Genomic DNA, 12,093 nt, shown 5'->3' with positions numbered 1-12,093 from the left:
TTGAATATTAACCAGCTTTCTTGGGCCCTTCTTCCCTCCAGGGCCTTATCTCACAGGACTCTTCCAGCCAAATCTTTGAAGAGGCTCTCCTGAAGTCCACCTTGCTTCTTACCCTCCTCCCTGCCCTCAGGATCCTGAACTCCACCAAGGCTGCCTTTGGCCTTCTTCCCAGTGTGGGGCTTCCTCATTTTTTGTGGGTATGAGGTCCAGCAAGCACCTCTCCTCGTTGACTCCTCTACCGCTCGGAGGAGGAGGTTATCACTAATGCACTCCAGGAACATCCTGGATTGCTTACGTCCTGCTGTCTTGTCCCTCCAGCAGACATGGGGGTGGTCGAAGTCCATGAGGACCAGGGCCTGCAAACATGAGGCTGCTCCTATCTTTTTAGAGAGGGCCTGATCCACTTGTTCTTCCTGGTCAGGCAGCCCATAGCGGGCACCCACCATAGTGTCACCTTTGCCTGTTATCTCTTGGGTCCTCACAGCAGGCTCCGCATCCCCGCCCAGGCAGAGCTCCACATGCTCCGGCCGCTCTCACGTAGAGGGCTGCTCCTCGGGACGCGGGGAAGGTTGTGCTCTGTTGGAAGCAGGATGTTACGCGGTGTGACTGAACGGCCTCCTGCGCTCAGGGCTCTGTTTGCTTCCCTTTGTAGGAACTTGTTTGCTTTTCTGAGCTTCAGAAAGAGTTGGTGAAGTCTGGTATTTCTTGTCCGTTTTGTTGATGTAGGGAATTCGTGTGGACTTCTCTCATTCCCTACTCCGTAACATCTCTAAACAACAGGGCGAGAGTTGACATGGAGCAGTAATGTTAGGAAAAAACACTTTTTTTTCTTAAGTGCGCTCGCTGTGAGGCCTGAGCTCATGCCTGTGGAACAAGGCTGCTCTTGCCCAAAGATCAGACGGCTGCTGAGACTTCCAGCACTTCCTGACGTCTCGTGGTGTTGCTGTAGCTAAATCCCAGCGCAGATCTACAGAGATTAATGGTGTCCTGGGTTTTATTTAATGGCGTGTTACAGTTCTCTAGCTTGCAATAAAGAGAACTCCCAAAATCAGTTTCTTTACCAGTTAATTAGGAAGGCAGTTCAAGCTCCCAATTTGCTCTTTCAGAACTTAATTTGCTGCTCTTTAGCCTCATACCCTGAGCCAGTGTGTGTGTGACTGCACCGGAGGAGCTCATCTGGCTCCAAATGGGCTCCCCTCTTCCCTCCTGCTGGGTCAGGCTGGCCTAGGTCCATGGGTGGGCTGTACCTAACGGTATTCCCGATCTGTCTTCTCAGCATCACTAGATGTTTATCTTAAACATTGATTAGATTTCCTTGTTCCTTACATCTGAAGGGCTTTGAACTGGTTCTTTGCTTCTCTAGCATCTCTTATTTATATAGCGGTACCCAGCTGCGCGAGACCAAGTGAGGGAAGCTGAGGACACTGTTTGGGTCACACCAGAAGACCCTCATCTCTAGAATATAGTCACGCAGGCTCCTCCTGCGGCACGCGATTCCCTCAGCTTACCTGCTTGGTTAGAGTTTGGGTTTTTCCTCTTTCTCTAGCCCCGAAAGCTGATGTGGCAAGAGGATTCTGCTGGCTGCCCGCGGGGCTGTCTCCACTGGCCACACAGCAGGGCTGGCGGAACATGGTCAGTCGGGGTTGGAGACCGTGTGCTCAAGTTGCAGCAGGGTTTCTTTCATCACCAGCAGCTGTTCTGCGTACGTACGCGACGGAGGGCTCGCTGAGGAAACCCCGGCATGCTCTTTGATCAGTAGCTCAGACGCAGACCTCGGCGAACGTAGTCGTTTTTGGTGGGTACCTGCACCTGTGAACACGTTGGCTCAACACTAACACAGGCTTGGCAGCACCCCTCGAGTGTCGGAGAGTGGTGCAACGTGCTTGGTTTTGCATGCTCTGAATTCCTTCCAGCTGGAACCTCAGGACCACAAGCTGATACTAATTTTGCATTGTCAGACTTTGTTTATACTGCAGCAGTGATTTTCCTGACGTGTATTCACTCCATCGCTTTGCTCTTAAGCTGTCGCTCAAGGATTTGTGTGGAAGTTATAGATGGAGGCAGTTTATTCACTGCAAAGGGAGATGACCCACTTTGTGCGGGTGTGTGTACGCACGTGGATGGTCTGTTCAGACTGGGAATGCTTTAAAGGCTCCAAGTCTTGTGTGGTGTGTGGTAGAAGGACGGTGGCAGCAATCTCTGAAGAGTCACTGCTTAATAGAGCAGTGATGTGTTAAAGAAATGCAGTGTCACTACTTCGGAATAATATCCTGCCATTTTTAGGACGCAACTCCATTTTCCTTTCAGCGCGTTTCAAGAGGAAACCCTGCCAGTGCTTCACAGAGCTCAGAAATCGCTCACTTGTAATTCCTCCAGCCTTGGCGGCTGTTTTGGGCACCAGTTTTCTTCTCCTTTATGCGGGACAGGCTGTGTGCCTCCTTTCTGGCTCGGTCTGAGAGCAGCAGTGTTAATGATGAAGGGGCTCTTCAACAGCCTGCCTCTGCCCAGCCGGGAGCTGCGCTGGGAGCCCTGACAGCAGAGGGATCCAGAGCAGAAGCAGCAGGAGGGGCTGGGTGTTGGCCCTGGTTTTAGCGCTCTGACCCAGACAAGCGTTGGTGGTAGTCGCTCTCGGTGTGCTGCACCGGTTGTGGTAAGCGCGGTGATGTCCTGCATGTCACAAATAACTCCGTTATCTGTTGGCAGATGCGTTAATTCTTTAAAACTAACTTTTAAACCAGTAGCTAGGCGTGAGAAGGGCCAGAGTGAGTAGTGCAATCAGCCGGACTGTGTTAGCACCTTGGCATTTCCCATCCCATCAGCACACCGTGCTCCACTGTCTCTTCCAGTGCTGGCCGCGTGCTAGGGACTGGGGAACACCAGTTTCTTCCAGATCAAAGATTTTAGGGTTTTGTGATTCCTTTTGTGCCTCTAAAATCTAATCTGCTTCAAGCCATAATAATTTTTTTTTTTTGTCTCTGCGTAAAAATGAAGGCTGTGTTTGTACAGTCCGTATCGAGTCATTAATTTACGGTCACTCTTGTGCATGGTAGGTCACCAGGAAGGAACTGGGTATCTGTTGCAGATAAAGCAAACGGAGTGAGGAAAGGTAATGCGAAGGCTCGTCAGCTGAGACTGGGCAAAATATATATATTCCTGACATGAGCAAATCCTTCAGAAAGTATTAAAATCGTTGAGTCCTGGGGACATTCAGACAAGAATCCTCAGCCGGTAATTTCAGCTGCGAAGCTCTCGATCAGGTGCCTCTGAACACATAACTGTGTTAGGTCCAGGGAGGCTGACAGACTCCTAGCTCTAGAAGCGCATCCTTAGGTTAATTTAATTTGAGGAATGTTAAAGCATGGCTACGGTGTCTGGGTAGCTGCCTGCTTCAGGGAGCACCAGAGAAACAAAAATAATTCCGGGAAGCTAATAGCTGCAAGTGAATTCCCATAGCAGTGGCACTATAAGATCAGGTTTAATTACAGGATGTGGGGATTAAGGCAGGCAGTTCCCACGGTTTAATTGGCTGAGCCTTGCGCGTTGGACCAGAGATGTTCTGATAGAGCTGAAGCAACAGGCAGCTCTGTAGCACTGAGGCTCACCTTTTCCAGCCACTTATTTTCAGCTTGAGCGGCAGCAGCCACTGTGTGACACATCTTTTGGTGGCCCGTTTTATCGAGGGCTTGTGCCAGCCCCGCAGGGCCAGCCTGGCTGGGGGGGCGGCAGCTGGGTAGGGTGGAGGGGGAGGGCTGGCGGGGCAGCTGCAGGGGTGAGGGATGTTGACCCTGAAGCTGGCTGGAAAAGCCAGGCGAGAAGCAGTCGGCTTTCAAGGGGAGGCACGTCCGTCCTAGCACATCCCGGGGGTGCTGGGTCTGATCACTGTCTATTTTGCAGCGACGGAGAGGCACCCGGCGGGAACCCCATGGTGGCAGGTTTCCAAGATGACCTGGATCTGGATGACAAAATCCCCAGCAGACCTACGCTGGCAGCAGAGCGAGTGCCCAGCAAGAACGTCACCCTCTCCAGTGAGGAGGAAGAGGAAGAGGTGAAGGACTCTAAGGTCCTACTCACACCTGGTGACGGCATCGACACGGAGCAGGAAAAAAAAAGGTACGAAGCACAGCCTGAAGTGTGGGGTCGTGCTGGCAAACTTGGGCCTCTTCTCGGTCCTGCCGCTGACTTCTGCGCGGCCTCTCGGTAATTCTGGTGTCTCTGTCAGGAGGTTCCTTGAGCTGTGAGCTGGCGCTCGAGTCACACCTTGAGGTGTGACTGCTTTTTGCAGTGTTTTCTGCTCCACATCTGGGCAGCATGCCTTTGAGCACCGTGCTCCTGTGGTCGCTGGTACGTTTCTGTTTGGGAACGGCCCAGCCTTTTTCTCAAGTTTGAACAAGAAACCGTAACTGAGTGCCTGAACGTCTGCTCATAGCCATGTGAGGACCGAGGAGCCGAGTCTTGTGGTGAAGGGCGTGGAAGTCGTTCACCACACCCTGTGCTGGAGAATGATGAACTGGATCACGTTCTCCCCGTACCACATCCTGTGTGTGATAGTCAGGCGTTGCCCGCCGGCACAGGCACCTGTGCATCAGCATCCGCAGGGACACCAGGGTCATCTTCAGCCTCAGAGCAGTGTGTGTTTGAACACACGTTCCCCTAGGCTGAACTGCCTCTCCCGTTGAGGTGCTCGTTGCAGCCCTTGAGGCAGGCACAGCTATTAATTGGTGTTTGGGCTTTGCTCCACAGAGTGGGAGCGTGGACAGGCTCTGACAATTTGTTTCTTTCTTCTCAGGTCTTCCAGAAATTCTCTGAAACCCCAGAGTGAAGCAATTTTGACCAAAGCAACTGACCCGAAGCCTCCTGACAGTTTACCTCCGCGTTCTGGGTCCGAAAGAAACAGCAGCAGCAAGCTCAACGCGAGCCTGCCAGCTGCTGCTGCCGCCACCCCAGCGGCAGCCCAGGCCCCAAAGACCACTTCCCAAAGCAAAGGACACGCTCTCAAGCAGAAAGTGGTCAAAGAGGAGAAGCCTGAGGAGTCTGACAGTGATCAAGAGGGACCAATAGCTACTCAGATGCTCTCATTTGTTATGGATGACCCAGACTTCGAAAGTGAGGATTCTGACAGCCAGAAGAAGAAAATGGTAAATAACACGCAGGAATCGCTGTGCGCTGCTGCGAAGCTGAGCTTGAAGTGTTGAGGCATCTCACTAAGCAGAGCTTTCATCTGCTCTCCCATCTCGCGGCGGCAGTCGCAGCAAGTCAGGTGCTAAGCAACCTGAAGGGATTGATAGAAGCACAAACCCACCAGTGCTCTGGCTGTTGAAGCCACACAGCAAGAAGGCTTGTGTTTATGGGTTCTAATGTGCTGTTTATTCTCAGTAAGTCCAAAGCGTGGTCAGTCCAGCAGTGTGGAAGGTATAAAATACAAAGCTAACGGTTTTTCACCCAAAGTTTAACATGTCAAAGTGTGTGCATGCCGGAGAGAGAGAACAAGGGAGCTTCCTGCGGTCAATACAGCAGTCAAAAGGCCATAACAAAATTTGCTTGGCAAACTCGTTACTGAAGTAGGGAAATCTGCCGGAGAAAGCCTTTCCGGTACGGCCTGGTCAGCCGGGATGTCTCTGTGACACGGAACACCGGGGCAGTTGCGCAGTGCTGTCTGCAGGTGTCTGCTCGGAGACACGGCGCAGCGGGATCCCCTCTGCACCCATCCTGTGTTCAACGTGCAGACAACACAAGCGTCTTCTCTGGGCTGGTAGGAGCTTGCTGCTGTGGCTTGAGATATCCCTGATTTCGGTGATCCGTGCTCGCAGCGAGCAGAGCGATCTCTAGAAACTGCTCTCCGTGGTTTGGGATGGGCAGTTGTTGTTCAGGGGGACTCCTGGTGTCTTGGTTAGCTGGCGTTCAGGAGTGTTTCATTGTTTGCATCATTCCAGAATCCTGCAGAAAGGACGGTTGTCCCAGTTTTTTTGACCTTGCCTGTGTGTCGTGCTGTTTATTAAGGAATTTTCCATTCGTTTGGCAGTTTCAGTACCTGCCTTTCCTGGCGGTTTAATATGAAAGCAAAAGTATTTGCAGCAAGTTTGCTTCTCTTTAGCACGCGATGATGAGAAACGGGATTTGTGAGGGAGCAGGCCATTGCGACAGCGTCAGGGAGATGCCCCACAACTTGTACATGCTTTTCAAGTCCAAGGTTTGTGGGTTTTTCCAAGGTTTGTGGGTTTTTCCAAGGCAGAGCAGGAAAAACACCACCATTAGCGAGGAGGAGGGGGCATTGCCTGGGTCAGCAGCAGAGCAAGGCCGTGTTTGGTCGGCACGGAGGATAGAAAGAAGGAGTGGCTAACGAATTCTGAAGAGGATCAGTTGGCAGGTGTCAGAAGATCATTAAACTTCATTTCCCTTCCCATCATGCAGAGAAAAAGGATTTTGGGGTGATATCCAGTCTCTGCAGCGTCCTGGTTTTTAGCCCACATTGAAGGGGCAAATTTGCCCTGGGAGCACATTCCCTTTTGACTTGACAAAGGGAATTATTCTGCGAACACAGGCCGCTTCCTCGGCCCTGCTGCACCTTGCCTCCGGTCTGCGAGACCCCACGGAGCTGCACAGGGGAAAGGTTTTGTCAGTCAGGTCTGGAGGTGAGTTTTCAGCCTACTGGATTTGATTTTCCCCAAACGAGAGGTGCCTCTCTAGGGCGGTTAGAGGCTGATGCTGTCGAGCTAACACAGTGGAAGGTCTCATTTAATCCCTTCATATCAGAAATTTGATTTTGGTAGCACAGATTTTATGTTATGAGAGCACACTTTCCAGTACCAGTGCTACCGAGACATTTTACCGAGGCAAGAAATAGATAGAGCTTATAAGATCAAGGGCATTGATTTCCAGGCAATAACGGCTCGGTTCAGCTGTGACTGCCTTCCCTCCTCCCCCGGCGCTGACATCTGACGTCTGTGTATGCAAAACGCGCCTAGAGATTTTGGTTGAAAGATTGGTCTGTGTTGTCTGTTCTTGTCTCCAGGATGAATTCCCGGTCCGGGAAGATCTTTCTGAAATATCTGATGACGATACCTCGTTGGCAAAGCCACCCCAGCCTGTGAAATCAACAGTCCACTCCTTTAAAGTGAAAAATGACGCAGATCTCTTTGGTTTGGGTTTGGAAGAAACTGCTCCCAAGGAGAGCAGTGAGGAAGGTAAAGGTCACACCTTGTTTCCACTCTTGCTGATTTTGTTTGTCAGGCATCTGTTCTTTCCAAAATGGTCCCAGGGTGTTAGCAAACCAGTTTGCACTAAATAAAATACCCCGTAACTTCGTGCAGTGCCCTGTGTGAGTCTTTAACATAGCACAAATAACTTTCTTCAAGTTTTTCCCCGTGGGGAGGGGGGAAACTGGGCTCGTCTGGGGCTTCAGCCGTGTATTATTTCTGTCGCTGCTGGAAGCAGGAGCGCGTCTTTCACAAGCTGCTTCTGTATAAGGCTTCCTGCTTAGCCTTGCCTGCCTGGGAAGTGGTGCTCAGCCTTGCGGTGTCCACCCCCTCAAGAATTTGGATCAGTTTGAGCAAAATGCTCTGACATACCCTGCCAATTTGCTCTTCTATTTTGGGGAAAGGTGGGGTTGGGTTCTGATCCCAACCTAAGCATTCCTCAGGCTTTTTTTTTTGTTTTTTTTTTTTTTATTCCCATCCCTTGAGGGAACAAATCTTACTCGCGCAAATAATTTCTGCTGCCTTGGCATTACTGCAAAGCAACTTCCTATAGATCTGCCCCTGATGTCACCACGAAAGATGAGAAGTAAAAGACTTAAGGAGAGAAAAAGCTGTAAGCAGCACCAGAGGGAGATCTCTTTGAATAGCTATTCCGAAAGCGTAAGCAAGGTGTCACAGCCTGCAATGGCTTCATCAGCTTGTCGCTTTGAGCTGCTGAACAGCACAGCTTGAAATAGCTAGAAGTGCATCTGCAGAGGCCCAGGTCAATACTTTAACTTCAGTTTAGCATCTTTAATAATTCAATGTGGGTTTCTCCTATCTCCTCTTTCTGGGATAAATATAAAAATGTGTTTTGATAGTCAGTCAGTTGGAGCTTGACCAGCAATTAGACTTCTCCTTGGCTGGAGAAGTATTGACAGATCAACCGAGGAAAAGAATGCGTAGGTAAGGCTGGCAATCAAATACCACAGGTGGAACGTGGTGCAGTTACAAACCCTCCTGTGAAACAGCCGAGTAGATATTCTTCTGTTCAAGGAGTTCTTGCGCAAGGCAGTGGACGTTCAGCACAGTCTAATTAGCAGCCAAGTCATCAACCGCAATAACCTGGGACAAATGGTTTGACGGTGATGGACTCTGGGACTCACTCGATACTGTGAAAGTAGCCACCTGTGGCTACAGGAGCAGGGCGACAGCACTGACGCTTTGGCCTCATGGGGATATAATTTCTGTGCACAGTGTGAAGAGCGGTGAGCGTTGGCCTGCTAGGGTGCTCCCATCTGCCGGCACCGGCTCCGGAATGGGCCTTCCGTTACCGGCTCGACTCACAGAAGCGCAGACGGTGCCTGCTGGGAGTTCTGTCTGCCTTCAAGTATTTAGTCAGAGGGAAGTTGTTCCCAGAAGCTCATTCTAGTTCTGGAAATAATAATCTGGTGCCCAGTTTGGCCTTTGGACCAGTTTGTAGAGCTGGTCTGTGTACTTAGCAGCTGTGACGCAGTGAACAACCAGGTCAGCGTTTGTAACACAGAATAACGTACATAATACAATGCTTGTAATTGAACTAGGTGTATCTGGTTAAATTAGGGTGTGACTGCAGGGGCTTATGTTGGTTTCTGAAGGGGCGCAGCTTGTCCTGAGGACTCGGGATTGCCTTTGCACATGGCTCCAGGATGGAGCATTTTGTTCTCAGGAATCAGGGCAGGGCAGAATTGCATCTCTTACAGTTTAAATTGATTAAAAACAATGTTCGGGTTTTTTCTTTTTTGTTTGAACAGATAAACAAGCTTCTAAGGAGAAAAAGAAGAAGAAAAAGAAAAGCAAAGAGGTACTATTTAATTCCTCAGAGCTGACTTGCCGTATTACCTGCCAGCCAGGGAGAGGGGTGGTCTTCTACAGCATGCTCTGTGTACCTGGTGGGCTCCCCCCCGTTCTCCCATCCTACAGCCGGGGCTCTGCCACCCAGGCTCTGCAGACCCTTCCCCTCCGGCAGCTTAAAAGCCAGCTTTCAGAACAGCCGAACTGCGAAAAGGCAGTGTGTGAGTTTGTGAAATACAGGATTAAATAGAGCGGTGCATCTCTGCTGGGCCGAGTCTGTTGATGGCACCGTGACTTCGTCCGGGCAGAGGGGTGTCCCTGGCAGAGCTGATCTCAGAGGCAGCGAGGGAAGTCTGCAGGAGGCTCTGTCTTTGACATTTCTGCCTGTCCAATACTGGGCTATTGTCGGGCACAAACTGCCTGACAGACCACTGCTACGTATAAACCAGATGGTCTTGCTTCTCTTCTGTCCAAACGCGCAGAAGGGTCTTCTGGAATGAACTCCGAGCCAGCCTTGGTAGTGGATGCTTCAGCCTTAGTCAGGTTCCCGTCAGAGCCAAGTTTCGAGGTGATATATGCTGGGTTATTGGCTTGCTCAGAGGATTTACTAATCCACATTTTCTCATTTTGCAGGAAGAGGAGAAGTCTGTGAAAAAGAAGAGCAAACACAAGAAGAGCAAAGAGAAGGAGGAGAGCAAAGAGGAGAAAAAGAAAAAGAAAAAGAAGAGCAAGGAGAAAAACAGTGAGATAGATGAACTTGAGGCTTTTCTTGGAGGAGGAGGAGCCAGCACGAGCAAGCCGCGAGGAGGTGGGGACTATGAGGAGCTGTAGGCTGGCTGCATGTACGCGCAGTGGACTCTTCTGTCGTGGCTGTCTCCATCTTTTCTTACGAGTCACACCAGACCAGGTGCAGATGTGTAAAGCTTTGGCCATTTGCCGTATATTCTCTCAAAACAGAGCCGGCAAAACAAAAAGCTTTACATCTGCGTGTGCTGTTCTGGTGCGTTCGTTACGCAAAGAAAATCCAGCTGAGATGTACTTGAGTGTAAGGGGAAGGTTCAGGGCGCGGTTCCCAGGCCCCCTTCCAGGCTGGTGGTTTTTCTCCTTCCAGAGATGCCCCGTCGGTCGCCGGCAGGGTGTGGGAGGCGAAGGGGACCTGCCTCCTGCTCCGCCCCTGCCATATTCCACTCCTGCACACCTGAAATTCCTGTCTTGTTAAGAGGAGTGCAACAAAACATGCCGCATGAACGCATCGTGCTCGCCTGTCTCAAGTCTTTAACTTTTTATCCTTCCTATATTTTTAACGAGAAAGGTGGTATTGGCCATTGCTCCACCCAGCAGTTGATGAGCTTTAAATGAAGCAGATCATGCTATGGTACAGCTCTCTGTAACAGCAGCCGCAGGGCCAGGAGAGAGAGTGCGTGTGATTTTGGAGTCCTTTGAACAGGACCTTTCTGCACAGCAGCTTAATTAGCACTCACTGGTGCTGCTGTTGGAATTCATAAAGCCCCATTGATTTCCGTGGCCCCAGTGTCTCAGACACTACACGTAAGCTGCTATGCAGTTTGGGAAAACAATGCAAAGTGCAAAGCTAACCTGAAAAAGAGAGAAAAATCCGTGCTTTTCTGCATTTCCCACCCTTGAATTTGCATATACTAGAATCCCCTCCCTTCGGTACCTCTCAGGGACATGACTCTCATGTGGAAATGAAGATATCCAGAGCTTCAGAACTGTCTCCAGGGAAGTGTTAGCATGGCAAGGCATTTGCTTCTCAGGCATTTTACAGTCACGCTGTAAAACATGGGCTGCCTCTCTGCGCTGAGGGGGACGACCACTGTAGCTCAGACAGCGTCCTTCCTGCTCCAGCTTCTGTCCGTACCGCAGCTGCGTGTCCTGGGCTGAGCCTCCCAGCAGCCAACGGGCTGCCCTTCCCTGCCCAAGTGGAGAGCCTCCTCCTGCCCCATGAGTTTGAGAAGCCTTTTAATTTTCGCTTTGAACGTGGACCCACGGATTGGTGCCTGCTCAGCAGCTTTGGTTGCCATCGGATGGGCGCTACAGGCCAGGCCTTTGCACTGGCTGCGTCTGAGTGAGCAGCCCCTGTGTTTGGTGGAGCTTGTTAGTTCTCCATACCCCCTTCTGGTTTGGTTCTGGTGTCCCTTTGGCAGCTCAGACGGTGAAGCTCCCTCAAGGATCTGTGCATTACATTCCCCTGTTGCTTGCAGGTTGATTTGAGGTTTGGTTTTGTTCTCCCTCTCCCCTTTTTGTTGTAAAATGTCAACCATGAAATCCAAACTGGGGTTTCCCTCTACAACCCTACAAAGCAAGGTGTTCTTTTGAGCCGTTATTCACTCCAGAGTTGTCTAGAACCGCAGGCAGTTCCCTGCTCCGTTTTTCTTTTTCTTTCCCCCGGACCCCAAAATACACTTGTAACTGTTGCCCTATAAAACAAACTGGTTTTTTTGCTGCATGAGCAGTATGTTGTTCGGGTCTGTTTGCCATTAGCATTTGCCTACTTCTCTGAGCATTTACTACATTTCATGTGACACTGGAGGGAAATTGCATGGGAGAGTTCAAACTTTGCACGTCTGAGGAGGCGAAAGTGGCTTGGGACGCGACCGGTGTGAGGCTTCTCTCGCGAGAAGGCGGGCAGGTGTTGGAGCTTCGGCTGGCTGCCTTCCTGAAAGCGCTTCTGTTCTGTGAAGATCTTGGGTCATGTTCCATTTTTTGCATCGAAAAAACCTGGTACAATTCATTCTGACTATAAAGCTCTGTTGTACAACTGCCTCTGCACATCTTCTTCTCCACCGCAAGCGTGTCCGCCTGGGCTGTTCCGCAGGAGGGCATCGTCCCGCTTGCCCCTTCCTCGTGCTGCTGCGTTCTTACGCTTCGTGGATCGGGGCGCTAAATTAAAAATCGTTCACCTAAAAAAAGAAAAGAAAAAAAAAAAAAAAAAGTTGAACGTAAAAACCATGAGTTCTTTCCCCAGAACGGAGGTCTGTCCTGAGAGAGCTGTTCCACGCAGCGTAAGGGAGGCAGCGTTTTCGTTCAGCTCTGCTTCCTCGCGAGCGCAGCCCGTGGCTAGCAGAAG

At 50.6% G+C, this 12,093-nt stretch overlaps 1 protein-coding gene across 1 annotated transcript in view; it reads left to right on the top strand.

Annotated features, from left to right (window-relative positions):
• RABL6 (RAB, member RAS oncogene family like 6) overlaps positions 1–11,472 on the top strand; it is a 65,613-nt gene extending 54,141 nt beyond the window's left edge. Inside the window, exons 11-15 of the mRNA XM_063352731.1 lie at positions 3,895–4,110; positions 4,787–5,135; positions 7,010–7,181; positions 8,966–9,015; positions 9,639–11,472. Of these exons, the coding sequence (XP_063208801.1) occupies positions 3,895–4,110; positions 4,787–5,135; positions 7,010–7,181; positions 8,966–9,015; positions 9,639–9,836 (985 nt within the window). The 3' untranslated portion in view covers positions 9,837–11,472. The remainder of the gene's footprint in view (positions 1–3,894; positions 4,111–4,786; positions 5,136–7,009; positions 7,182–8,965; positions 9,016–9,638) is intronic.
• The last annotated feature ends 621 nt before the right edge of the window (positions 11,473–12,093 follow it).

This window comes from Chroicocephalus ridibundus, chromosome 15 (assembly GCF_963924245.1).
Source record: "Chroicocephalus ridibundus chromosome 15, bChrRid1.1, whole genome shotgun sequence".
In the NCBI taxonomy this organism is placed as follows: domain Eukaryota; kingdom Metazoa; phylum Chordata; class Aves; order Charadriiformes; family Laridae; genus Chroicocephalus; species Chroicocephalus ridibundus.
The sequence above is the reverse complement of the archived record's forward strand: the minus strand, read 5'-3'. Positions and strand labels throughout refer to the sequence as shown.